The sequence below is a fragment of the Lynx canadensis genome, chromosome B3 (assembly GCF_007474595.2).
Source record: "Lynx canadensis isolate LIC74 chromosome B3, mLynCan4.pri.v2, whole genome shotgun sequence".
Taxonomy (NCBI): domain Eukaryota; kingdom Metazoa; phylum Chordata; class Mammalia; order Carnivora; family Felidae; genus Lynx; species Lynx canadensis.
The window spans coordinates 114,997,948-115,025,651 of NC_044308.2; the positions used below are offsets into that span (position 1 = coordinate 114,997,948).

General features: G+C 42.2%; 1 protein-coding gene across 1 annotated transcript; it reads right to left on the reverse strand.

Moving 5' to 3' along the window:
* Positions 1-11,272: 11,272 nt before the first annotated feature.
* On the reverse strand, positions 11,273-27,668 carry ERH (ERH mRNA splicing and mitosis factor). Its single transcript, XM_030319414.1, has 4 exons — positions 27,577-27,668; positions 22,852-22,939; positions 17,605-17,725; positions 11,273-11,776 (listed from the first exon to the last, which is right to left on the reverse strand). Exons 1-4 carry the CDS (start codon positions 27,577-27,579, stop codon positions 11,674-11,676), a joined length of 315 nt encoding a protein of 104 aa, XP_030175274.1. The 5' UTR covers positions 27,580-27,668; the 3' UTR covers positions 11,273-11,673.
* Positions 27,669-27,704: the final 36 nt, after the last annotated feature.

Sequence of the window (27,704 nt, forward strand, 5' to 3'; positions counted from 1 at the left end):
TCCAGCCCTGGCCCAACCATTCTGTACTGGGTGACCTCTGGCAAGCCACTTAGGCTTCCTGAGCCTCAGTGTCCTCCTCTGAGGAATGGGAGTGACATAGGGAAAGATCAGATGAGAAAATGTGCCTTGTAGATGGGAAAGCATGTGCAGCAGCCTGGGAACGGGGAGAGTGTCTCTGCCCCTGGGGCAGGCCAGAGCTACTAGACCCCCAGGCTGAGGATTTTCCAGATGCTAAGGACATGCTCCAGCCATCAGAGCTCAGTCAGGGGGACCCAAGGGGGTGGGAAGCTGCCTAGGAAAGAAGGGGTGCGGCGTCCAGGGTCCCACCTTGTTCCTGCTGATGAAAAAAGCCTATGAAAACTTTTTTGGTGGCACTTGCTTTTCCCTTTGAGAACCAAGAGTAGTAGATCCAGCAGGGGACTTGATGTTACAAGAAGGCTTTGAAAACCTTCAGACTCCCGGGGTAAACCAGGACGGGAGCCGGGAGGGAGGCTAAGGCAGGAAGCGTAGCTCCGTCTGGGGTCCCTCTCTCATCTGCATCCCTCCACCCCACCCCTGATATGGAGTAGGGTTCACTGGGCCTGCCCCAGGGAGCAGAGGAGATGACTGTCCTAGGCCGGGAGCCTCTGTCTGTGGAGGACACATAGGATGAGGCCTTGCCTCTCTCAGAAGGCCTGAGGGCCGATGCCCAAGCCACACCATTGAGAAGGCCCCAGAGATACTGATCAGTGACACAGAGGAAGGCATGGTTGGGCAGCCCCTTCTTGGCCCAGGCTTCACTCTGCCTGGCAGGGCACAAAGAGCACGGGCTGTGGAGCCAAACCTAGAGCTGAAGCCTGGCTGTTTCTCTTAGTACCTGGGCAACATGTGGCAAGTTACTTGACCCCTCTAAACCTCAGTCCTCTCACTGGCAAAGCGGGGATAATACCGCCTACTTCTTAGGGATGCTGTAAAATCTGAACGGGCTGACATTTGTGGAGGGGTTGGCCAGAGGAGGGCCCAAACTCTTTGAGGGGCTGTTTGTCTTGTCGCAGCTGGACCATCAGACCTTCACACAGGGAATGGGATCAAGAGTGTTTGTGAGTGAATGAATGAGTGAGTGAATGAATGAATGAATGGAACTCTGTGTGGGGCAACTGAGTCTCCCTGGGAAGGCCTTGACTCCAACCTTAGCCCCAGCGCTAGCTCAGGGTCCCCAGGACTCCCAAGGGGGGCATGTATTCAAGATAGATACATGTTAGGCTCATTAACTTTGTGGACAGAGGAGACTGGCAGGCACGGAGCTGAGAGATGGACGAATGGATGTAATTTATGGGCAAGAATGCCCGAGAGCATCCCTGAGATTCTCCACCTCCATCCCTAGTCCTAGGGGTTCCCCGAGTGCCCATTCTTTCCCCTTCTACTGTGAATCAGGGTTGTATTGGAGTTGCCTGTACTTTTCTATGCTCCCACTAGATTGCAAACTGCATGAAGAAAAAGACACGTCCACAGCACCTCGGACAATGCCTGGCACATACACAAAGATGTGTGTCAAGGGAGTAAAGGAGTATAAAAAAACTGCTATTCTCCCTCAGTTCTGAGAATGTCTGGTCTTGGAACACAGGGTTCTCAGCTTTCTTTTCTTTTTTAATGTTTATTTATTTTGAGAGAGAGAGAGAACATGAGCCGGGGAGCAGGGCAGAGGGAGAGAGAAACCCAAGCAGGCTCCACACTGTCAGCACAGCACCCCACGTGGGGCTTGAACCCACAAACCATGAGATCACGACCTGAGCAGAAATCAAGAGTCTGGCGCTTAACTGACTGAACCACCCAGGTGCCCCTCAGCTTTCTCTTCTAACCTGGCTGTTGATTTGGGTTTTTAAGCAATCAGATGAGGTCTGACCAGGGAAAATTCCTTTTCATCAGGCCCAGGAGACCCAGCATTTGCAAGTTAATGCCAAATCAGTGCCTGATTAAACAATGCATGTGAGAACAAGGGGAGACAGCAGAGATGATGCAGCAAATACAGAGGGAGAGGCACCTGCCTGGTGGGAAAACTGCCTTACATACTAATGAATGTGTCCAAGGCTAAGGCAGCGACAACTACAGCTTTGGGATGATCTGAAGTTTTAGTTTAAACTGGCAGCAGGGAGAAAGGACGAAGGCTTCTCTGTGTACTAAGCTGTGGCCTTCTTGCAGTGTTTGTCCAAGGCCAGGTCTTGGCTCAGGATGCAGAAGTCTTTATTTGCATACAAATTGCTAACAGCAACAAAGTCTTTGCTCAAACAATTTTTAGGTAAGATGTTATTGCTTCCCTGAAGGCCATAATTCCTTGTTTTTTCTCCTCAATATTCTCCTCACTTAGAGCCACTCACATTGACCCAGATCTTCCACCCCAGGAGCGTGGAGGGAGAGTGGAGGGAGCCAAAGGAAGGGAGCACGAAGAAGGGAACAGGTGGTTGAGCAATTGGACCCGCTTTCAGGATGCTCAAAACTTGACCTAAGGGTTTTAAGTATTTTAATCCTCAAGCCAACTCTGGGGGTTGGTCACTATTATCATCTCCATTTATAACAAGGGAATCGAGGTCAGGAAATGTTATGAATTGCTCAAGATCCCATAGCCAGGAAATGGCAGGGTCTGGACTCACAAGATGTCTGGCTCCTAGAATTATGTTCTTTTTCTTTTTTTTATGTTTATTTTTGAGAGAGCGAGAGCGAGCACAAGCAGGGATGGGGCAGAGAGAGAGGGAGACACAGAATCCGAAGCAGGCTCCAGGCTCTGAGCCATCAGCACAGAGCCCAACCCGGGGCTCAAACTCACGAGCTGTTGAGATCATGACCTGAGCCGAAGTCGGATGCTCAACCCACTGAGGCACCGAAGCACCCCTCCTAGAATTATATTCTTAAACTAACTATCTCTGTAAATCACTTACTCTTTACATCTCTTTAAATATATTAGACAGTCCTGTTAAAATTATTGATGGTGTGCAGGGGTTACTGGCTTGTCCTTGAACTGTTTTCAGCTCTGAGAGAGCTGGGGAGCTTTCTGGAGTCATCGCCAGGGTAGGGCTGGCTACGTAATTTGCAGGGCTCAGTGTAAAATGAAAATATGGGTCATCTAATTCATAAATTATTAAGAATTTCAAAAATGACGACGGCAGAGTGGGTCCCTCAAAGCCCTGGGCCCTGTACAACTTTTAAGTGCATAGGTTGTATGCCTATGAAGCTGGTTCTGAGTCAGGGTTCTGGGTAGAAACATGTCTGCTTTGTCCTGGAACTTGCCATTAGGTCTGGCACACGATAACCATTAAAAAAACTACTGGTTATGGGGTGCGTGGGTGGCTCAGTTGGTTAGGCTTTGACTCTTGATCTCACAGTTTGTAAGTTCGAGCCCCATGTAGGGCTCTGTGTTGGCAGTGTGGAGCCTGCTTGGGATTCTCTTTCCCTCTCTCTGCCCTTCTTTCGCTTGTGTATGCTATACTCACTCTTTTCTCTCTCTCAAATAAATAAGTAAGCTTTAAAAAATTTTTTAAAAAAAGAGCCAGAGAGATGAGTCTAAACTGGTGAAGCTTAAAGACTCTGCAGACAGCCGTATTGCCCACTAAGTGGAAGAAGCTGATCTTTGGGACAAACGGAGCTGACACATAAAGGGGGACAGAGACCAGAACTGGTAGGCATTCCTGACTGCCCATGTTTCTGGTTTTGTTTGACCCGGAGATTCATCTGTGTTCTGGCTTCTCCTGCAGTTTGACATATGACCCAATAAGCCACACCCCCTCTATTGCTGCCCGCACAATGGCTGGTTGGCAGCCCTGTTTAAGACGGGAAGGGTTGGGGCGCCTGGGTGGCGCAGTCGGTTAAGCGTCCGACTTCAGCCAGGTCACGATCTCGCGGTCCGTGAGTTCGAGCCCCGCGTCGGGCTCTGGGCTGATGATGGCTCAGAGCCTGGAGCCTGTTTCTGATTCTGTGTCTCCCTCTCTCTCTGCCCCTCCCCCGTTCATGCTCTGTCTCTCTCTGTTCCAAAGATAAATAAATAAACGTTGAAAAAAAAAATTAAAAAAAAAAAAAGACGGGAAGGGCTGTTTTGGATGGGGTCAGCGGTGGGGGGGGCGACGAGTTCCCTCTGGAACTGGCCTGTGTTTTCTTTTTTTTTTTTTTAATTTTTTTTTTTTTCAACGTTTATTTATTTTTGGGACAGAGAGAGACAGAGCATGAATGGGGAGGGGCAGAGAGAGAGGGAGACACAGAATCGGAAACAGGCTCCAGGCTCTGAGCCATCAGCCCAGAGCCCGACGCGGGGCTCGAACTCACGGACCGCGAGATCGTGACCTGGCTGAAGTCGGACGCTTAACCGACTGCGCCACCCAGGCGCCCCATGGCCTGTGTTTTCAAGATGAGTGTCTGGTCTTAGGGAGCAGAAAAGTTAACCCATCTACAGGAGGAACATTCATGTGTGGGCCTCCTTCGCTCTGACCACGTAACCAACTGATACAATTACCCGCACTCGAAGCATATTTACTCTGTAGAGAAAGACCTAATTTTGCAAACAGGCAATGATCACAGTCTCCTCGGGAACTGGTGGTCCTCACTTAGGAAGGGACTGAAGTTAGCAGGACAAAATCAGCTCTCAAGTGTCAGCCTAACGAGTCCTTCTGACTCCTAGCACATGGTCCCCCTGTATGACAGCTCACCTCCCAACCAGACTGAGGAAGATTACGGAGAGGGGCCGAGAAGCTTGAAATTGGGTATTCAGAAAACACATTTGCTTTCCTCTAACAGGAACGACGTGTCAAGTGCAATTACCCACACTGAGGCTGGGCGTGAGTTGGCAGCTTTTTAAAAACCGTCGTTGTAAAGCTGTCAGAGGTGGGAATGCCTCCTTTCAGGCTGGCGCGCTGTGTCCGGTCAGAAGCAGACTAGGGAGATGGTTAAGCAAAGGTTGTTAAATTCTACCAGAATTCAGTTTGAAGTGCTGACTCTGTTTACATCCTGGAACGCAGCTCATTAGCATGTGTCAGAAAGGCAGCTTCAGTGGCTCCAAACATCCGCTGCTGCTATCGGGCTCCCAGAATACCAGCCTGACACAGCACACTAGCTCGGTTTCCGTGCAAGTTCCTCCCGCCCGAGTGGCCAGGTTGTAGAGCGAGGCTTCATTTGTGACCCAAATATGTCCTGCCTTGAGAATGTGGCGTCTCCTCTTCCGGGCTCATGATGTGTGGGAGCCGGGCAGGGTTCCGGGCTGGATGGGGCAGAGAACACGAGGCACGGTGCGGTACAGGCGCAAGGGACAGGGGCTCGTCGCCAGCCCCAGAGACGACCAGACTGGCTGCAACACCATAGCTATGCAGTCGTCAAGACAGGATTGTCATTGCACTCTCAATCTTTTTTTTTTTTTTTAACTTTTCATTGTGGAAAATTTCAAGCATGTAAACAAGCAAGGAGATGAATACCCACCACCCAGCTTCAACAATTATCAATGTATGACCAATCTCGTTTGTTTCATCTCCATTACTCGTACTGGATTATTCTGAAACAAATCACAGATACGATGTCATTTTATCTGACAATAGTTCAGTACAGGCTCTAAAAGATAACCAAAAAACCTCATAATAATTCCTTAATGATGATGGAATCTACACCGGTGATGGGAGGTTCCCGCATGCCCTTCGTTTTCAACCCTGATTTCTAACAGGAACAACACGTCAAATGCAAGACAATGAAAAAGGCATGGGATCAAGGTGAGACACGGTTACGCCCATACTTGGATCACCACTGATGTGCTTGGCAACTTTAGTAATTTCATTTTTTGTTTGTAAAGATTTTATTTTTTTTAAAGTAATCTCTACGTCCAACACGGGGGCTCGAACTCATGACCCGAGATCAAGAGTCCCATGCTCCACTGACTGAGCCAGTCAAGGCGCCCTGCAACGTTAGTAATTTTAAAACATTTCTTGAAAAGGCTTAATAGAGAAGGGAAAGAAAACAGCAACCCCTTGCATTTTTATCAGGTCTTCTGATATTTCCCAGTGTTACAGGACAGCCCGTTAGAGAGCCAGCAGGTGTTGGAAGAATCTTTGATCAGCTGGGGGCTGGACTGCCACGGAGTCCCAGGCCTCTAGAGAGGTACAGGGATGATTATGGTAACATGACTTTTCTTAGATGTCTTTCTGGTTGTTTGTTTTAATAACAGTATTAAATATGTCTTTACAATAAACTTTATTAAAGTGTAACATATACGTATACATATGTACATATACACACACATATATACACATATACACACATATATACATGCACAATATTCTTAGGAGTTTAATGGTTTTGTAGTAACAGTTACAAAGCTTTACGTTTGTCCTAAGGAGTAAGATAAACACTGGAAATGCGATGAACAGCACAACTGCTATTAGGGTAGCGTTTCTATCATATGGCCACGTAAATGTTTACCATGTGAAACCATCTTGATGGAGAAGCAGAAGGGCCCGTGAGGGAGTGGCATGGAGCGGGAAGTTGGGCTAAGTGGGGAGAGATGCCCATACAGAAGGTGGCCAGGTGGGGGGTGCTGTCAGAGCCCGGGGAGGGGGGTGGTGAGGAGGCTGTCCTTGGGGGGAATGAGTGATCCTTCCCTACCCACGGACTCTCAGGACAGCATGCTCCATGTTGAGCACCGACACCGACTTACTGTTGGGTGGTCCACTGAAAGGGTGACACAGAATCCTTCATACAAACCATACAATCCCAGTATCTAGGTTGTTCAGTTGCAGGGATTGCTGGGATATGTTAGAGATGGTCACTGTTCACGTAACAGGTCACACGGGATTCAAATACTCTAGCAAGTAGTTACCATTAGCCTTTTGCATGAAGGGAAAGTGTAATTTCTCCATCCAAGTACTTGAACAGAGGCAGAGAGGACCTGGCTGGAGATGCCACCCAATCACTGGAGTATGAAGACTTCCCACCTTTGGAGATCCCAAAGAGCTGCGTCGGGACTTCATACGAATGAGCACATGCACTCAAATGGCCTTTCGGTACCTGTACTTTTGAATCCTTTTTAACACTCCTCTGAAGGGAGTATGAGGCTAACCCCCCTCCCTCACTACAACTGCAACCTCCTACTGGGACTTGCTTAATAACTGGAAGGGCATTACGGCATTCCCGGAGTTGCATGGTGGGTGGAAGAAAGTGGGTACCCATGCTTCCAGCACACATCTGGGCCCGCTGTCAGTGTCAAGGACAAAGCAGTCTCTGGAAGGGCCAGGGCCACTGGGAAGAAGGGCCCCAGCATTGTTAGATGCTCTTCAAATTGTTCACCCTGGAGCAAGACTTAAACGTACTCTTTTTCTCAGACTAGAGAGCCACTGTAATTGGCCAGGCCTGGGGGGGTCCTGGAACTGAGTAGATAGTCCACAACTAACGCCAGTAAGTGAGTGAGTTAGCGTTACCATGGCAACCCCTCCTCCCTCAGGCTTCCAAGGGAAAAATCATGCTCTATCCCATTTCTCTTCCAGTCTAGAGACTTTAAATTCAAACATCTGTTGACAAGGACAGAGGGCCTGTCTCAGTTAAGTGATCTAATCAGTCCTCATTAGCCTTCTCCCCACTCTCTTGGAAAGCATAAAGAAAATTACCTTTGGCACAGAAGAGGCTTTTAAACCAAGCTCTGCACAGTATGCCTCAAATCGAATACCTAGTTAAAGCATGTGATTGTAAAAAAAAGAGTGTGCCAGGTAAGTTGACACGGGATCTCTAAATGTAGCTGAAAGGACTACTATTGTCTTCAAAGGGCAAATATCTTTCTTAGATCAGGCTTCCAGGTAGAACTAAGTAGTGGAGGAGACAGGAAAATGAATCACTGAGAAATTATTCCAAGTTTCTATCATTGAAATTCCCCTCATACTATCATCTAGCCTCTTGTAACTTCTTTCCCAAATGTCTTCATGATTTCAGTCTCTCAGCCCCTCATCTCTTGGCCCATCCCTCACTTGCCTTTCTGTGTAGCCTTGAGCTTGGCTGTTTTTTTTTTCCAAGTATAATCGCCATACAATGTTACATTATTTTCATGGTTAGCCTTTTGATAGTGTGCTTGTGACCTACGATTATGGATGTATTATGATAAATTTTTTAAATCTTAGATCCTTCCTCTACTTACATACATGAACAAATTACCTGTATTTATTTATTTTTTTCAACGTTTTTTATTTATTTTTGGGACAGAGAGAGACAGAGCATGAACGGGTGAGGGGCAGAGAGAGAGGGAGACACAGAATCGGAAACAGGCTCCAGGCTCCGAGCCATCAGCCCAGAGCCCGACGCGGGGCTCGAACTCGCGGACCGCGAGATCGTGACCTGGCTGAAGTCGGACGCTTAACCGACTGCGCCACCCAGGCGCCCCAAATTACCTGTATTTAAAAAAAAAAAATGTGTCCTTCCAACTCCTCATTCCGTATTACCACTTTCTTCTTTCAAGTTTCCCGTGGACTTTGCCTTTCTTGCCTATGCTTCGTCATTTCCTGTACTTTTTATCTGCAAATGGTTTTTGTCTTCGCGTTACACTCCTGAAAAAATTTCCTGAATTCCAAACCCAAGCCTTTTTATAATTCCTCATCTTACCTGTCTCACTGAAAAATTCTCTTGACTTGGCTTCTGGGACATTATAGTCTCCAGTTCTCCAATCTAGTCTACACAGAGCAGTGGATTTAATCCTCCTAATGCAGCTTTGACAGGTTTGCCTTAAAAATCTTTAAAGATTATTCACAAAAGCCTACGAAGTTAAAGTCTGCAGCTTTATGTTCAAGGGGTTCCACTAGTAGCTTTCCTGGCCTTTATACCACTGCTCACCTAAATACGCACTTTACCTACCCCGGCCATGGCTTCCTTGCTGTTCCTCAAACGTTACAGTGCTTTACTACCTTGTTATCACTTCTGTCCTGTTGTCCTATTTTCCAAGCTCAGCCGTTCCTCGAGGCCCAGCTCAAGTGTTAGCTTCTGCATGAAAGCCAGCTAGGTGTGCCATCTCACACTTCTTAAATGCCTATGGATAAAGAATTAGCAAAACTGCTCCATGGACAAATCTGACCTTGGGTTAGGAAAAATATGGTGGACACATTCTTATGCAGGCCCCACACTCAGTGTGGAGCCAGGCGCAGGGCTCGAACCCACAAAGCTGGGATCATGACCTGAGCCAAAATCAAGAGTCTCGGACATGCAACCAACTGAGCCACGCGGGCGCCCTGTCCTGTATGCTTTTGATTCAACTGGTGACAACTGGGACCTTATTCAGGTCTTGTGAATCTAAATATTCAAATCGCAAAAGCTCCCTTTGAAAAGTGTCAGAGATCCATTATTTAGCTCACAGCTATTCATTTTGTGGGGGCTTCCTACTTCTCTCAAGATCTGAGGTTAAGACCATGTCTTTTACACCTAGCAAAATCTTTGTGGTTATGCTGTGTGACCTGGGTGAAGGATTTGAACAATCTGAACCTATTTTTTCACCATTAATAGAGGAACAATGATCTCCAACTTCAAAGGGCTGCCATGATGATTAAATAAGATCTATGTAAAAATGTTTCCTAAGCCGTAAATGCTATGCCTAAGTGCTATTGCTAGGAGCTTTACACTAACACATAAATTAATGGCCTTTCTTCTAAATGTATCTGAACAAAGGTAATAATATTTTCCCACCCCAAACAAGAGGAGTAAGAGATGTATCTTGTCCAAATAATGCCCAAGGCATTTAATGAGTTGCTATATTTTAAACCAGAGAAGCACAAGTGAAGTCAAACAGTTAAAATCTTCCTTTTACACTCCTACAACTTCTTAGATCGAATGCTGAGAGAAGTAGCATTGTCAAGAAATATTTTAGAAATGCTCAGGTATATAAAATAAGGTGGATTAGAGAATCGGAAACTTTGTAATTGGTCCGGTGCAGGTTTCACTTTTAGGTAGCAGTATAAGCGATCGCTGTATGAACAGAAATCAAACCTGTTTTACTTGTGGTTGGGGAAAGGCCACACAATCAATACTCCAACCCTTGAACAACAGGGGAACAGTGGCTGTAGCTTGGCCAAACCGCTGAAGGTTTTATCGAAGACTTCACCTCAACAATGAAAGTCTCCCTCTGCTCCTTTTCTGTGTAATGCTGGACATAGTTAAATGTGTATTTCTCCACATTTATTCCAGTCCTACTCTTCTTTAAGCCTTATAAAGTTATCATCCAAAATACTGATCTCTTCCTCTTTGCTCTCATTATCCAACATCTAGGACCCGGAGTTCTTCCACATTCCTTAGGAAAATCATATTTTCCTCTTTAAGCCCAATACCAGAAACTGTATTGTCTTTGAGTAGCAAGGGGTCCCATTCCTCCCAAACGTGCTCTAGAGAATTTTTTCAAAAAAGGAAGCCAAGATCACACCTGTTACAAAAATAAAACTATACTAGCAGCAGGATAGGCCCAAATGAAAAATAGGACAATTGGACTCACTTTGGGATCTATTCCTTTTTCAGTGAGAACATTTTCATTTTAATATCTGGCTGATTCACAGTAAAACATTAACCATAGCTATACATAACTTGGTAAGGCACCCTAATTTTAATAATCCTTTGATACAGTGATGATACTTCACTAATAGAATCATTATTCTACAGAAAAAGTGAGCACATATAACTACTAATTCAGAATCTGGTTCTGCATAAAGTAAGAAAAATATTTAAGGCTCTAATGTAGAAGTAGGAGTGGGGACATGGGGAAGGCCAGTCACAAAGCCTCCCAAAAGACTGCCAATCTTAGAATGTGTCAAGATATTGGCTATCGGTGAAGTATGAAGACAGCAGAATCGGGCAATGTACACGGACTTGATGACCGGAGGTACAGAACAGCGTACGTTTGAGTCACAATGTGATCATAGTTCATTAAAAACAAAATTATCTTGTCCTTTACTGTGGTCTCTCCAAGATCCTCCCAGAGAGTACGTGACCAAAACTAAGGAATTAACCTGGCAGCTGCTTCAGACAAGCTATGTCACCAGGAAATCTTTCATCATGTTTGCAGCAATGTCAAGTACAAACCTTGGAGTTGCAATTGAGGTTCACTTACAAGAATGGAAAAATGAGGTAAAAGCTTGTTAGCTTCATATAAACCACAGTGAAATGTATTCAACACACACATAAGCTTTCTTCAAATTCTCTGCGTGGCAGCCTACTGGCTCTGAGACCGATAATGCTTTGCAAGAAAATGCAATTGTTCAGAGACCCTCCACTCCCCCACCCCCGCCAAAAAGACAATCACTCAAGGGGAAAATATAGCTAAAGAACATTTATTCATTTTTCACTAAGACTTTATCTGTAGGACACTTAACTAAACTGTCACCACCCCCCCCACCCCAACCTGAAGAAGGGTTAGTATAGTGAATGTTATAAAGAAGATATGAACAGTTTGAAGGATTGGAACCAACATTAACTGACAAACAACTTCCATCTAAATTATCATAAAAATGTTTAAGTAAAAAAAAAAGGGGGGGTAAGGGGGCAATGGGGGTTTCAGATTGAACAAGATCCTCACATTTCATCTAATACATTCAATCCTGGCTAGAGTATACCAAAATGGAAACAGGGTTCCTATAATACAAAACTTCCACTACAGCACGCTGTACACACCTGTGTTCCAAGCCCACCCCTATCCCCCTACTGCTTCCAATTCAACTATTTCCCGGCCTGCTGGGCCTGCCGACGAAGGAGCACATAGATCTTCTCTTTAATCCAGTCTTTGTTATATGGCTGGTATGTCTGGGTATCAGCTCGGTAACTGAGGAACAGAAAAGTAATAAGCAAAGTTACAATAGCCAATTATCGTCGTGTTTTTAAAACCCCAAATTATAATTGCCCAGTGATGGCACAGGTGTGCCATGTATATGTTTAAGCTCATGTATATGTTTATACATGAACTTAATGAAAACATAAAAGAGCTGCTTACATTATGCTGAATTTTAAGCGATAGGAACGTTAGACCACCTAGTGCAATCTTCTAGCAGAAAAAAGAAACCAAGGTCTAGAAATCTTAAGTTAAATGCTTGATGTGTTATGTTACACATCTACTTCTTGACACAGTATGACCAGAAACTGTGTTCTTTCTCCTATAGAGTTACAAGGTTTATTGTTTCTTTAGTGATTAAATAAGACAAAAACCAAACACTGGTACAAACTTGAGATTTGCTATATACGTTACAATTAACTAAAAAAATCTTTGAAAATCTTTGTAAAGGATTAAGAGAGGAAAATCTTTTAACCTATATTTCAGGATTTGCTTCTTAAAATAAATCACACTAGAGGCTGTTGGAGAATTATTAGAAGGTGAATGAGCTTCTTATCAGCCAGGAGTGCAAGGATCGGCATTAGCGAAGAAACTCCAGTGGGACGCCAGGGTTTCTGAGGCCAAGGTATCGCTTAATAGACAATCACTAGAGGTATCCTTAGAAGACTCCAATAGTACAAACATTCCAGGTGACCTACCACTGAAATCTAGCTGGGTAAGCAATACAATCATTTTTGGGGCTAAAAAACTAAGGCCTGGGCATAAAAAAAGCAGACAATAAGTAACCACAGATTGGACAAAAACAAAGCACTTCAGCATTTCAAAGCCATGTGCGTCACGTGGTAGAAACACTATAAGGGATTCCGGAGAGGCAAAGATGGAGTTTGCCTAAAAAACAACAAACACCCAACAACAACAAAACAAACCTTAGGGATACTTTAGAAAAACAAACTATCTAATTTACCAATTATTGTTTTATTTGAGCCAGAAGTTTCATTTTTTAACTTCTCAGCAAAAAATTATATACAAATACAAGTGATAATAACGATTAAGAAGTTACCAATTGCTGGGTATTACTTTAAGTACTTATTTGAATCAACTCACTCAATCTTAATTACAACCCTGTGAAGTAGATACTATCACCCCCCCCCTTTTTTTAATAAGGAAAAAGCAAAGAACAAGCAACTTCTTAGTTAAGTGACTTGGGCAAGTAGTAGAAGCTTAAAACACTCTTGGACAGGAGTCCTCCTCACTATGAAAACACTAAGTTAGAAACCTATGCTCCAACTTTTAGCAAGAGAGACAAACTCCAAAGTCAGAATGTTTTATACCAGTATATTCTTCCCCTGGATAGTAAGGTCAGAATCTGGTTTATTAAAAATGCATAAACCTTCTACCTTAATAAAACGTTTAAAAAAAAAAGGACATTTTTCATTTTTATTAATGTCCTTTTGTTACGAGAAATATTCAAAAAAAAAGAAACAATTTTCTTTGATTATTCTTTATTCATGCTTCCTAATTAAATAAGGGTTAATCTAGTCTAATTCGGGTATGGTACAACAGACTACAATATTTACATCAACACTGGGAAAGAACTAAAAAAGGAATCGAATTTTTCAGAACTATATCCAGGTGGGACTTATTTAAACCATCTCCCCCAGCAAGACGACTTTGGTTTGTGAACATTTAGGAATCCATCAACTTGCACGCCATTTTTCAACTGAAGAAATAATAATGCCTTTTTTTATAGCAAGTTGTGAGTTGACAGCTGTTTACTGGCACTTGAAATCAGATAATTAGCTGTTAAATTCATTAATAAAATCCCTAGCTCTTGGTACAGATGAATCTTCTGTGTTATGTCTATGAATGCAGGTTTATCCAAGAACAGAAGCTGTGAGTCTGAGCAGTGAAATTAGCCAGCGTCCTCACTGATACCAGGTTGTCTCCTTAATTAGGAGTAGTACGTCTTCATTCCAACAACTGAGGATGAAAAGACGTCCCTTTGTCTTTAGGCAAACAAGGAGAGCCTGCATATTGAAAAGGCCATTATTTTAAACTTAAAAAGTTTATTTAAAAAATCCTAACCACTCTCCGAACTGTGAAGAAATTTGTATTCTGATTTCGAATATATGAAGTACCAAGCCTCCAGGCCTAAATTTTACTATTAATGCAGTCAGTTTGTCCAGGGTTTAATTATGTCACAAAGTATCAACTTATTTATTGCTCATTTCCTCCTATATGGTTTAAACAAGAAAAATCAGAAAAAGTCCTATGTCGCTGCCATGTAAATTTGATAGAAGCAATAAGCTCATAACAATTTACAAAAATGGACTCTATTCCTGGTCTGAGGAGTAACAGCCCAAGTCACAACCCTGATTAAGGAAAGGAGCAGGATGTGCTACCATCGGAAGCACCATGGCAATAGGTGACCTCTTTGGAAAAACACTTTATTTCTCTTGAATATTCAAATAACAAAGTCATATGGGGAAAATGGTTTTAAAACCTAAAGTTGACTCTGAGAGTTTTCAGAGGGGCACCTGGGTGGTTCAGTCTGTTAAGCATGCGACTTCCGCTCAGGTCATGAGCTCGAGAGCCCAAGTCGGGCTCTGTGCACAGTGACAGGTTGGAGCCTGGAGCCTGCTTCAGATTCTGTATCTCCCTCTCTCTGCCCCTCCCCTGCTCACACTCTGTCTCTTTGTCTCTCAAAAATAAATACACATTAAACAAAATTTTTTTTGTAAGTTTTCAGAGACCAAAAAAGTTTCATTAGAGAGCGAATCCTAAATAGCTACAGTTTACAGTCAAAAAGCCCAACATAATACCTCTTTAAGTTAACAGTATAGTTTAACTCCCATGTGGAATTTGAAGCTCATATCGTTTTACTCTAAGCTAATCTTAAAAAATTCACCTACTCATTGTAACATAAAATAAAACCCTGCCCTGACTTGGTCAAGCTAGTTAAAAAATGGAGTTTCCGCTATATACTCAATACCACCGTGCTAAGCAAGTATTAGACCCCCTCAAGTAGTCCTGTGGGTAGATTTCTCTAAATTTTACAAACAAGCAAACTGAGGGTTAGCAATATTAAGCTCATCTGCCTGGGTGAGACGGGGGGGCGGGGCGGGGCTAGCTAATGACAGAGCCAGGGTTCAAACTCAGCTGTGTCTAGTTCTAAAACTCCAGCTAGCTCTTAACCCACAATCTCCTGAGGGGAGTAAAACATGATCCTTGGCTTTAAGTAACTCCCCATCTGCTGAGAATGTGTGCCACATCCCAAAGCATCAGCATTAGGTACCTGATGTCTCAACAAGTAGTTGTTATAAGACAGCTATTCATTTTTAAAATAAAATCAGTAGTTCATTTGAAGAACAAGGTGAGGGCACGCATGTGAACTCTATTAAAATCTTTAAGTTCCAACTGAAACATCTAGTGTTCAAGCTCAAGTGTGAAAATGTCCCAAAACAAACACACCTAGAACAAAACTGTATTAAAAACACCATATTTTCATCAGATAAAAACCTTACGATTTCTCAAAACGTAAGACAACTTCAGCATGAGAGAAGTCACATTAGATTCTTTCACTTTTATTGAGACCATCCTATCAATTCCAAAGATAGCTCTGTAAATGGGAAGCTCTGTAAATGTAAATGGGAAAAAAGGAAGATTACCAATAATTTAAAAAAACTACACCTCAAATCATATTATAAGGGTGACGTGCATTTGTACAACCGATATTTACTCAGTACCAACTATGTGCCAAATACTATTCAAGGCACTGGGGCTACAGCAGTGAACAAAAACAAACCTCCCTGCTCTCAAAGTCTACAAAGTAAATGTATACATTATTGGTGATTTCATCCAGTAGATGATTCTGCCAACATCGGGGTCTCTTAGTTCCTTGAACTCCTCTCTTTCCGGAGCTCATCTCCCACCCTCCCTTGGCCAGATAGCTTTCCAGCACCTTCAGTCTCCCAAATTCAAGCATCTCATTCTTGCACTACTTCCCAATACCCCAACTTCAACAACTCCATGACCCCACTGGGACCTATAACAGATCCTACCTCTGTCTCCACCCCACCCCAACCCCCACTTATGTTTCACAGTCATTCAGTCTCTTGCATGATACTTCCTTCCATACACCCTAAACTTATAGCAAAATCTTTGCTGATTCTCTACCTGTAGAGCCTCCCCTGTAATCCACCCAGGCTAAGAGTGACTAGGAAAAAACCCAACACCATAATGACTAATAATTCCATCTTAAATTCATTATCAGGTACCTCAGAAATCACAACTTGCCCTAATCCCTTCACCCTCCTAGATTATTTTGCACCTCTTTTCACAAACCTCCAACATCTTCCCCCCATCCTTAATTTCAAATGATTCCTTCCTGTTTTCCTGAGATAACTAAAACAACCATAGTAATTTCCCCAAGCTTTCCACATCTGCCTGCCCTCCCTACTCTATTTAATGGAATGTCTGATATCCTATCTAAAGCCATCAATTTCTCTCCCTCTACTAGATCATCCCAACAGCCTGCAAACTTACCATTATTTCTCCCCCCTTTAAAAAAACAAAATTAAAAAAAAAAAACTTCTTCTTCCAGCTATAATCCCATTTCTCTGCTTTCCTATCAAGCTAAATTCTTCAAAAAAGTTATTTGTGTTGGCTGCCTTTTATGCTTCCCATTACCTTCAACTCCCTGAAACCTGTGAAGATTTCACTCCTGTCTCTCTTCCAGAACTGCTTTGGAAGTCATCAAAGACTCCCACTGCTGAACCAGGGGTCAATTCTCAGTCCTCATAAATTTGGCCTATTAGTAATATGAAATACTTTCAAGTTGGCTCCTAGGACATCACCACCCTCCTGCCCCTGCAATTTCATGTCCTGTGCTCTCTGCCTCACTCCTCTGTAGCTTCACAGGCATCCTTTCCATCTCTATTTACTGCTCAATTCCCAATGCCTAGAACAAGCATGGTATACAGTCAGCACTCAACCGTTTGTTAAAAGATTATGTGTTGCTTTTTCTGTATGTCCTACTATAAGCAAATTAACTATAGATAATACAAGCCAACACAGAAGAATACCTACAGCCCTGTTGGCCTCTTATATGAGCTTTTTATATTGAAATAGTTACAATAAAACTTTCTTATTAATACATTTCACTAAAGACCAGACCTGAATCACTGGACTGTTTTCAGGAAGCAAAATAAAACTCAAATGTTCCAAGGAAATGCGAATTTTCCACAGGAATCTTTGGTGAGACAGCAAGTCCTGGCCTGGCCCCAGTGGTAATCCAGGAATCCCAGGAAGTCCCTGTGAATAAGACCTATATATTTTTCAAGAGCGTATTTACTTCTAGCACAGTATCTGGCATGTAATAAATATTCAAGTACCTGATGACTGAAGATTATCTTATTATAAGGTACTCTCATTTTCCTTTGTCATGAAAACAGCATCATCTTAGCCAAAGCCAACTGCTTTAGGACAAAGACTTTAAAGGAAAAAACAAACAAACAAACAAACTAAAAAAAGACTATTTGGTTCAAGAAACAAAGAAGCACTTTGAAGGACTTTGAACTTCTTCTTTAGCATTCTCTCTGCATATTGATGGCCACCAATTAGCAAAACTATTAACTTTTCCGGTGCCATTAGCTCTATGTTACCAACTTTACTTACAAGCCACACTAGATGAAATATTACTACACGGTAGTCAAAATGCAAAGATCAGTGTCAGGCACACAGTGAGCTCCCAATACCAAAATCAAACAAATGGATAAACAACAGAAAGATACAACTTAAGAGATATGGTGGCCGATACTTACACAAGACAGCTGAGGTCTGCCAGATCATCGATAAAATCAAACAACTGACTGATATCATATGTGATAGAGGGGCTGTTGGGATTCATTCTCTTCAGATGTTCTTCATACATTTTACAAACACCTAAGAGAGAGGAAAACCAAGATCTTACAGTTGTATAAACTTTAGGTATGAGTAGCAAATATATAGCAATACCGTAATATTTTATTTTTATAAAGTTGGGCTGGGAAAAGGACAGTAAGTTGACCACTTTTAATTATTGTCACTAGTGGATTTCTTTAAATTTCATACATTTGCCAGAATGTTAAGTATATTATGCCTTAACAATAAAATGATTACTTCAAGCCACTAGATCTAAAAGAACTTTAAAGACCTGTCACAGAAAAGTTCAAACAAGTGATGACACTGTGGGTCTGCTTTCAAATTCTGATACAATGTAAGACAACAACAAAGCTGGCACCAAGGAAGAGATTATTGTAAGAGCACCTTTAAAAAAAAATTTTCTTGGGCGCCTGGGTGGCTCAGTCGGTTAAGCGTCCGACTTCGGCTCAGGTCATAATCTCACGGTCAGTGAGTTTGAGCCCCGCGTCGGGCTCTGTGCTGACGGCTCAGAGCCTGGAGCCTGCTTCAGATTCTGTGTCTCCCTCTCTCTCTGACCCTCCCCCATTCATGCTCTGTCTCTCTCTGTCTCAAAAATAAATAATCATTAAAAAAAAAATTTTTTTTTTAATTTTTTTAATGTCCATTTTTGAGAGAGAGAGAGAGAGACCGACCAGGGAGGGACAGAGAGAGAGGGAGACACAGAATCGGAAGTAGGCTGTAGGCTCCGAACTGTCAGCACAGAGCCCGATGCAGGGCTCGAACCCACAGACCACGAGATCATGACCTGAGCCGAAGTCAGACACTAACCAACGGAGCCACCCGGGCACCCCTTTCTATATGTATTTTCAAGTGCATATACGGTATCTATTAAAAAGCTGAATTATATCTGAATTAGGGCTTTTGATTGGTTCTGGTACACACACTGTGATCAAAGAATATCACTCACGAGTTACTGAACAGAAAGATGAAAGTGCAAAGGAAATAACCAGGGAAAGAAATTCACCATTTATCTTAAAAAGGCACTGACCCACTTCCACCATCATACTTAATGGTGAAAGACTGGATGCTTTCCCACTCAGATTAGGAACACTAGAGTACCTACTCTTGTCATTTGTATTCAACATCGTATTGGAGATTTTAGCCAAGTGATCTGACAAGAAACAGAAATAGCAGGAACTCACACTGGAAAAAAAAAAAGTGCAACTATGTCTCTTCACAGATGACATGATCTTATATACAGAATATCCTAAGGAAACCACACACACACACAAAACCATTAGAACTAATAATAAATGAGTGCAGCAAAATTGCAGGATAGAAGATTAATATATAAAATTCACCTGTATCTCTATACCCTAACAATAAATGAGCTGAAAATGAAATTAAGAAAACAGCTCCACGAACTTATGAATAACAGCATCAAAAAGTAAAATTCTTAGGAATAAATGTAATTAAAAAAGCATACGACATACACTGAAAACTACAAAATGTCACTGAAAGTAAAGACTTAAATAAATGGAAGATCTCGTGTTCATGGATCAGGAGACTTAACGTTAAGATGGTAATGCTTCCCACAATAATCTATAAATTCAGTGCAATCCCTATCAAAATCCAACCTATTGTTGCAGAAATTGGCAAGCTGATCCTAACGTTTGATACAGAAATGCAAGAGACTCAGAATAACCCAAAGAATCTTGAAAAGTAACAAAGTTGGAAGACTCACACTTACCAATTCCAAAACTCACTATGAAACTATAGTAACAAAGACAGTGTGGTATTGCTTATGTATAGGCATACAGATCAATGGAATAGAAAAGAGGGTCCACAAAGACAACTTGATGAAGAATAGTCTTTTCAACAAATGGTGCTAGCACAACTGGATAGTCACATGCAAAAGAATAAAGTGGGGCTTAGACTTCACACCCTATACAAATATTCAAAATGGCCCAGAGACCTAAATGTAAGAGCCCAAACTATAACATGCTTGGAAGAAATTATAGGCACAAATCTTCATGACTTTGAATAAAGCGATCAGTTCTCAGATATGACAAGACCAAGAACAACAGAAGAAAAACATATATAAATTAGAGTTTATCAAAATTTAAATCTTTTGTGCTTCAAAGGGCACTATCAAGAAAGTGAAAAGACAAGCCACAGACAGGGAGAAAATCTTTGCAAAACACAGATCTGATAAAATACTGTCATCCAAAAAATACGCAAAGAAGTCAATAATAAAACTCAACAAAACAAAAAACACACCCAAACACCTCAATTAAAACGTGGGCAAGAGATCTGAACAGATACCTTACCAAGGAAGATATACAAATGGCAAATAAGCATGATCAAGATACTCAACATCATGTCATTAGAAAACTACAAACTAAAACAAGACGTGTCGGTATATATCTATGAGAATGACAAAAATCCAAAACACTGACAACACCAAATGCTGTGAAGGACGTGGAACAGGAATCCTCATTCACTGCTGGTGAGAATGTGAAATGGTAAAGCCACATCTGAAGACCGTTTGTCAGCTTCTCGCAAAGCGAAACACAGCCTTACCATATGATCCAATAATCACATTCCTCACTGTTTACCCAAAGGGCTTGAAAACTCGAGTCCACAAAGAAACCTGCACGAGTGTTTGCAGCAGCTTTATCATAACTGCCAATACCTGGAAGCAATTTGATGCCCTTCCCTAGCCAAATGGATAACCAAACTGTGGTATATCCAAACAATGGATTATTCAGCAATAAAAAGAACTGAGCTGTCAGGCCATGAAAAGACACGGAAGAACCTTAAAAGCACATTGTTTTTTGAAAGAGCCAGTCTGAAAAAGCTATATACTGTTTGATTCCAACTAGATGACATCTTGGAAAAGGTGAAACTACAGAGACATTAAAAAGATGAGTGGTTGCCAGAGGTTTTGGGGGGAGAAAAAGATAAAGCACCAGAGATTTTTAGGACAGTAAATGGTAGATACATGTCATTGTACGTAAGCCAAAACCCCAAAAAATGTCCAAAGCAAAGACTCAACACGAATGGAAAAGATGGCCTTTATTCAATAATAATAATGTATCAGCATTGGTTCTACAATTTTAACAAACGTATCACATTAATACAGGATATGTAAGTAACAGAGAAAACAGGGAGGAGGAGGTAAGGGAAGAAGGGGTGTGCTAGAATTCCTGTACTTTCAAGTCCATTTGCCTGTAAACCTACAACTACTCTTAAAAAATTAAATCTATTAATTTAAAAAGAAATGGAAGAACCTTAAATGCACATAAGTGAAACAAACCAGTCTGAAAGGGCTACGTACGGTAATGATTCCAACTCTATGACATTCTGGAAAAGACAAAACTATGGATGCAGGAGGAAGACCAACAGCTGCCAGAGTGCAAAGGGTGAAGTGGGGAGGGATGAACAGGTGGAGCACAGGGGTTTTGGGGTTAAGCGAAAACGATTCTGTATGATATTGTAACGATGCGTACGTGATGCTATGCATTTAGTAAAAGCCACAGAACTGTACGACATCAAGAACAAACCTAATATAAGCTTCAGTTAATAATTTTAATAATGGACTTTAGTTCATAGCCGACTTTAATTAGTAACAATAACGTACCAGTGTATCAATAACGGGTTCACCAACCTTACCAAACATACAACTCCAAATGCAAGGTGTTATTAATGGGGGAAACTGTGGAGGTGAGGGGTACATAGGAACACAGGAGTACATGGAACTCCTATAGGAGTACATAGGAACTCTGTATTTTCCACTGAATTTTTCTGTAAACCTTAAAGTGCTCCTAAAAATAAAGTGTATTGGGGCGACTGAGTGGCTCAGTTGGTTAAGTGTCCGACTTCAGCTCAGGTTATAATCTTCTGGTTCATGAGTTCTAGCCCCGTGTTGGGCTCTGTGCTGACAGCTCGGAACCTGGAGCCTGCTTCAGATTCTGTGTCTCCCTCTCTCTCTGCCCTTCCCCTGCTTGCACTCTGTCTCTGTCTCTCTCAAAAATAAACATTAAAAAATACATTAAAAAAATTAAATAAAAAATAAATAAATAAAATGTATTAAATTAAAAAAATAGGCTTCACTAAAATCAGCAAAGATTGGCAGAGTACTGCAGAATCAAAGACCAAACATGATAATATAAGGTAAAGCAATAATGCGTTAAGGCAGCATGTGCACAAAGTCTACCATGGTGAGAAGAGGAAGGGTCCTAAAGAGGGGGAAGAACAAGAGCCTGCTCTTCTTTTAAAATTAAGAGAATCTGCAATCAGGAAGGCCTGGTGCCAACTATCTAGAAGCTGTCTCTAATTATTACCAGTAGCTTTCCCCCCAGATCTACCCACTGTTGGCTTTAAATGGACAGATTTTAAGTCTAATCCAGTTAGCTCTGGATAATCAACAAATTCGGGGACATGCCCAGCAGCAAAAACAGTGACTATAAAATTTTTATAGAAAGAAGTGAAGAATGGACAATTTGCAAAAGGGCTCGGAATGTCCACACCTGGCTTACTTGATGTAATGATTAAATGTAAGGATGAATCCAATTTGTGATGATCCGATCTCTGGGCTCTCACCTAACGGTTTATGGAGTAAGACACACTCACTATTCCCTTCAGGGTGGTGCCAATTTATCAAATGCACAATAAAATAGACTTATTTGGTTCCATTTGCCTTTATTCTCTGAGATAACTTTTATTTTCTAACACACTGATGGACTGTAACCAAACCTCACCAGCTTTTAATGTTTATCTGTTCAATGAGCAAACTGATAGGTTCTGAAGGCATCCCTAGAACCTGCCGCTATAGTGCTGGAGTTTAACCAGAATACTTAAAAAGTACCTGTAAGATATTTACCTAACAAAGAACATCAACATAAAAATGGGAGGCTTCAGAAAGTCATTTATTGTAATTATGAGCTGGATAAAAAAAAGGTAAAATAATATTTGCAGCAGAAAGACAATACGTATAATCAGTGTTTCAACTTTCATCAGATATGGTCCTTAATATCTTCCTTCCCCGTTCAAATTAGTAATTCAAGAAATGTGGAGGAAAAATAAGCCCAGTTCCTAAATGAGACACGGTCTACAGTGAATGTCAGGAAAAAACAAGCGAACTCTTGACTAGTGTTTCAACTCACCTTCCATGCACTCATTCACAGATTCATAGTCAGCGTAAGTTCTGCCTTCTGGCCTCTTGGTAGGCTGTACCAGCAAAATGGTGTGAGACTACAGGGGAAAAAGTGATATCAACGTAAGTTTCTAACTCATATTTGAGAAATTCATAGTATGATATAAAACCCTCAGTCATGACACAAATGGTTATTAAAACACTATTAATAAAATTGTTAAAAAAACCCACTATTAATTAGGGTGCTCTTCCTACATTTCTGCCTTTATACAAGTGCAGCATCAGAAGATGGACAGCTTTGGGGCGCCTGGGTGGCTCAGTCGGTGGAGCGACCGACTTCGGCTCAGGTCATGATCTCACGGCTTGTGAGTTTCAAGCCCCGCGTCGGGCTCTGTGCTGACAGCCCAGAGCCTGGAGCCTGCTTCTGATTCTCCCTCTCTCTCTGCCCCTCCCCCACTCATGCTATGTCTCTGTCTCAGAAATAAACATTAAAAAAAAAAAAAAAAAGAAGAAGATGGACGGCTTCTCTGTAAGGTCTCTTCAGTCTCTCAGTCTTTAATGGCTGCTTTCTTGAACTCCTGTTGTACTTACTGCCTGTAAGCATTCAGCATAAGCTACCCTGTACTGTTTTTTCTTTCCTATCTTTCTTCCCAACTAGATCATAAACCCACTTAGGTTTTCTATCTTCACTGGTCACTTTCTATCTTTAGCCCTATTAAGTTCCTTAATAAAAAATCAGATGTGGGCTGATAAAAGGAGAGAAAAAGTGAAACACTATTAGTGATTGCAAGCACTGTATCGATCTATGTTCTTTTTCCAATCTCAGCACAACAGTGGAGTTACATCTTATCCGTGGCTTAGACTCCAACGTTAAGGCAGAAGATAAACTGGCAGTACAAAATTAATATATGTAGTTAACGTTACCCTAGAGAAACCATTGAACTATTCACCCAGTAGGTGACTCACCTTAAAAGCCTATGCTATCTCAAAATCCTATGTTTTTAACCACTAGGATCACACAAAATAGATGATCACACTGTGACAAATGTGAATATGCCTGAAGAATAGCAAATAGACTTAACATCTTCCACCGCATGCTCACTGAGGGGACATGTTTTCGTTAGTGGGTCTATTTCAGTTTCTGTGCTATTACAACTTGGGGTGGAAGGGTCCTTCTTGTGGAAGTAGTCCTGTGTACCACAGTATGTTCAGCAGCATTCCTGGCCTATTCCCACTAAATACCAGTAGTACTGGAACCCCCTGTCTCCTCCTGGGCAAAACTATGACAACCTTCTCCTCTGCTGTACTATTATTTTTGGGTTGCAAAAATCCTTTATGACAGGCCCCCCCAAAATGTTTTGAAATGATAATTTTTAACAATCAACACGGAAATAGACAAGGCCTAGAGTTTCCAGATAGGCACCCCCCCAAAAAAAAACAAAAGAAAACAAAACAAAACAAACCCAAAAACCCAAAAACCAGTACTCTGAACACTACATACACAGCAAAGGGGGGTGCCTGGGTGGCTCAGTCGGTTAACACTGGACTTCTGATTTTGGCTTAGGTCAAGATCTCATAGTTGGTGAGATCAAGTCCCAAGTCAGGTGGAGCTTAGGGCTGACAGTGCAGAGCCTGCTGGGGATTCTCTCTGCCCCTCCCCTTGCACTTGCATACACGTGAACTCTCTCAAAATAAATAAACAAACATTTGAAAAAAAGGAAAAGAAAAACATCATTAAAAATAAAAAAAGCAAAGGGGGGTGCCTGGGTAGCTCAGTCGGTTATGCATCCGACTTCAACTCAGGTCATGATCTCACGATTCGTGAGTTTAAGCCCCACATCCGGCTCTGTGCTGATAGCGCAAAGCCTGCTTTGGATCCTCTGTACCCCTCTCTCTCTCTGCCCCTCCCTTGCTGGTTCTCTCTCTTAAAATAAATAACTTAAAAAAAAAAAGGCAAAGGAATTGCTCATAATCCTCCCTCTCCATCAAGAACTCATTCTTATGAAAAGTTTGAGGATTTGAGATAAAAATAGAACTTGGTGACAGAAATGAAGGGTAATTCTCACCTATAATGACCATAACAGTCAAGGCCTTTGTTAAATAGGGATTATAAACCAGAGAAAGCAGTTTATTAGATTATTTGTTACATAGAAGTTTTTGTAAGCCACCTACTCAAAAAAAGTAGTTTCAATGGGCCACATGTTGAGAAGAAAATAATTTTATAGAAACCACATTAGCATTCCTGCAGTAGCACCTGCTCGGTACATTAGCCATACTAATGGCTACTACATTAATTTTGTTCTTACCCTAATGCAAATTAAATGACTAATTTACTTAAGAGAATAAAAATATGGAAACGGCTACTCAGTATGTTACTTCTTACATCTTAAAATGAACCTCTGACAAATCTCACTATTTTCAATACTTACTACCCAAAGACAAGGATTAAAAACTACTAAGAACAAAAAACTTCATTTACAAAGCTGTAGTCAAAACAGGTATTATTTGGGGCCCCTGAGTGGCTTAGTTGGTTGAGTGTCCAACTCCTCTGATTTTAGCTCAGGTCATGATCCCAGGGTTGTGGGCTCTGCGTTGAGCGTGGGGCCTGCTTAAGATTCTCTCTCTCTCCCTCTGCCCCTCTCCCCTGCTCATGCCCTCTTAATAAAACAGGCAAAATGGGTATTATTTTTAAGTGGTAGTGCCTTCCTGTCAACAGTTCAAGATCATAAAACTTCCCAAATCAGTTTTAGTCACATTCTTTTTACTGGAGCTATTTTCAAAGCCCTTTTGTGTTATTAAAAAACAAAGATAAATATATATGCAAAATATAAGCACATAAAAACAAATATATATACATATATATATTCAAACTTCCCACAATAAAAAAATAAGATTATAAAACCTAAATCAGTAAAAGTTATGCAGAATTACCTTAATAAAATCCTTATTCTAATTACCAAGCACAGGTGAATCACTTTAATGAATAATCTGGCCTTATTAACTTTTTAAATGTTTATTCATTTTAAAGAGAGAATGTGTGCAGGGGAAGGGCAGAGAGAAAGGGGGGACAGAGGGTCCAAAACACAATCTATGCTGACAGCAGAGAGCCCAATGTGGGGTCTCGAACTAATGAACTGTGAGATCATGACCTGAGCCAAAATTGGATGCTTAACCGACTGAGTCACCCAGGCGCCCCCGGCCTTACTAACTTTTTTAAAGTCTCACACACATGAACTCTTAAGAATCATTCTCCTGCTACAGAAATATTATGTACGACTTGCTCATTAGCTTCAAATGCTCCTCCCAAACGAACCCCCCAAAAAATCCAAAGCTGAAACTTGTATCCTTGATAAAGCACAAGTATTTAAGATTGTTGAACCAATAATTGTTTGATTTGGGGCGCCTGGGTGGCGCAGTCGGTTAAGCGGCCGACTTCAGCCAGGTCACGATCTCGCAGTCCGTGAGTTCGAGCCCCGCGTCAGGCTCTGGGCTGATGGCTCAGAGCCTAGAGCCTGTTTCCCATTCTGTGTCTCCCTCTCTCTCTGCCCCTCCCCCGTTCATGCTCTGTCTCTCTCTGTCCCAAAAATAAATAAACGTTGAAAAAAAAATTAAAAAAAAAATAATTGTTTGATTCATATACAAATTCTAATTTTTAATGCTACTTGGACTGATAAGGAATTATCACTGATATTTGCCCAACAGAGAATGGGTTGTTGATATTAACTGCTGTTACTTTCTCAGATTTTAATCTAAGTATTTGAACACAATACCAAGTAGTGACTTAAAAAGCAGAGAATGAAAACTCAAGAGTAAAAGATCTAAGGTCACATTGCTAGTATGACAAAACAAGAACTGGAAACCCAGTCTTCTAATTCCTAGTCCTCTCTGGGAAACTATGTGGAATCAAACACTAAAACATCTCAATTTAAAAAAGTACAACCTTAAAAAGCTGTTAACAACGGCTGCATAACTTGTTAACAGTAACTGCAGCAATCAGAAAACGAAAGCTGAAGTGTGGAAGTAACCATGATTCCTCATAAACCCTAGGAGCATCTTTTTGGTGGAATAAAATATAAAACACAATCAAAATACCCACTTACTCCACTACCACCCTGATTCGACTCCCAGCTGAGCCTATCTTTTTCAGCCTTCAGTCCCAAGAGATTATGAGTAAATTACGAGTAAGAACAGGATTGAGGGCTGGGAGAAACGCCAAATCGGGCATTTGGAATCTTGGAAAAGAGAAAAAACGTTCTATGTGTACTTAAAGACAGAGCACAGAAAAACAAAAGGAAATAGCCGAGAAGCACACTACAAAGCAAAGACGACCCCTCCCGGCCCACACGCTGGGCGCAGAACGCTGCATCTGTCAGCTTTGGGAACAGGTTTGTCATACATCCCTCGGCCATTGTTCCTGCACTCGGCCAGAGAGTCCGGTGGGACAGAGCAGCATGTCCACGCCTGCCTCTATCAAGCAGCAATTGGGAGAAAGTGCATCCTCCGCACCGCACGCCTCGCCGAAGCCTACAGGCGGGCGCGCAAACGCAGGGCGGACCCGGGCTCCGGGGCCTAGTGCCAGGCCCTGCCTCTCCGCGGCGGGAAGGGGAAAGGTCGAACCACGACCAGGAGGGCCGTGGAGCTGCACGCTCGCTCTGGATGAGACGGGGAGGAGATGTACAGGGCTGGGATCGCCCCAGAGGCCGGGGGATCGGGGAGCCGCGGGGGCCTTTCTCACCATCGCGCCAAACTCTCTCGCTGCAGCCGCTGCCGACACTGCCGCCGCACACGAGCTTAGCCGCAAAGCCGCCAACAGCCAATCCCCGCGAGAGGAGCCGCCGGAAGTCGTCAGAAACGCACCGCGAA

Excerpts from the sequence above, each read along its gene's own strand:
- ERH (XM_030319414.1), bottom strand. Across the intron at positions 17,726-22,851 it reads TGTGAATGAGTGCATGGAAG|GTGTTTGTAAAATGTATGAA; the intron begins GTGAGTTGAAAC and ends CCTCTCTCTTAG. Across the intron at positions 11,777-17,604 it reads GCAGACCTCAGCTGTCTTGT|TTACCGAGCTGATACCCAGA; the intron begins GTAAGTATCGGC and ends TCTGTTCCTCAG.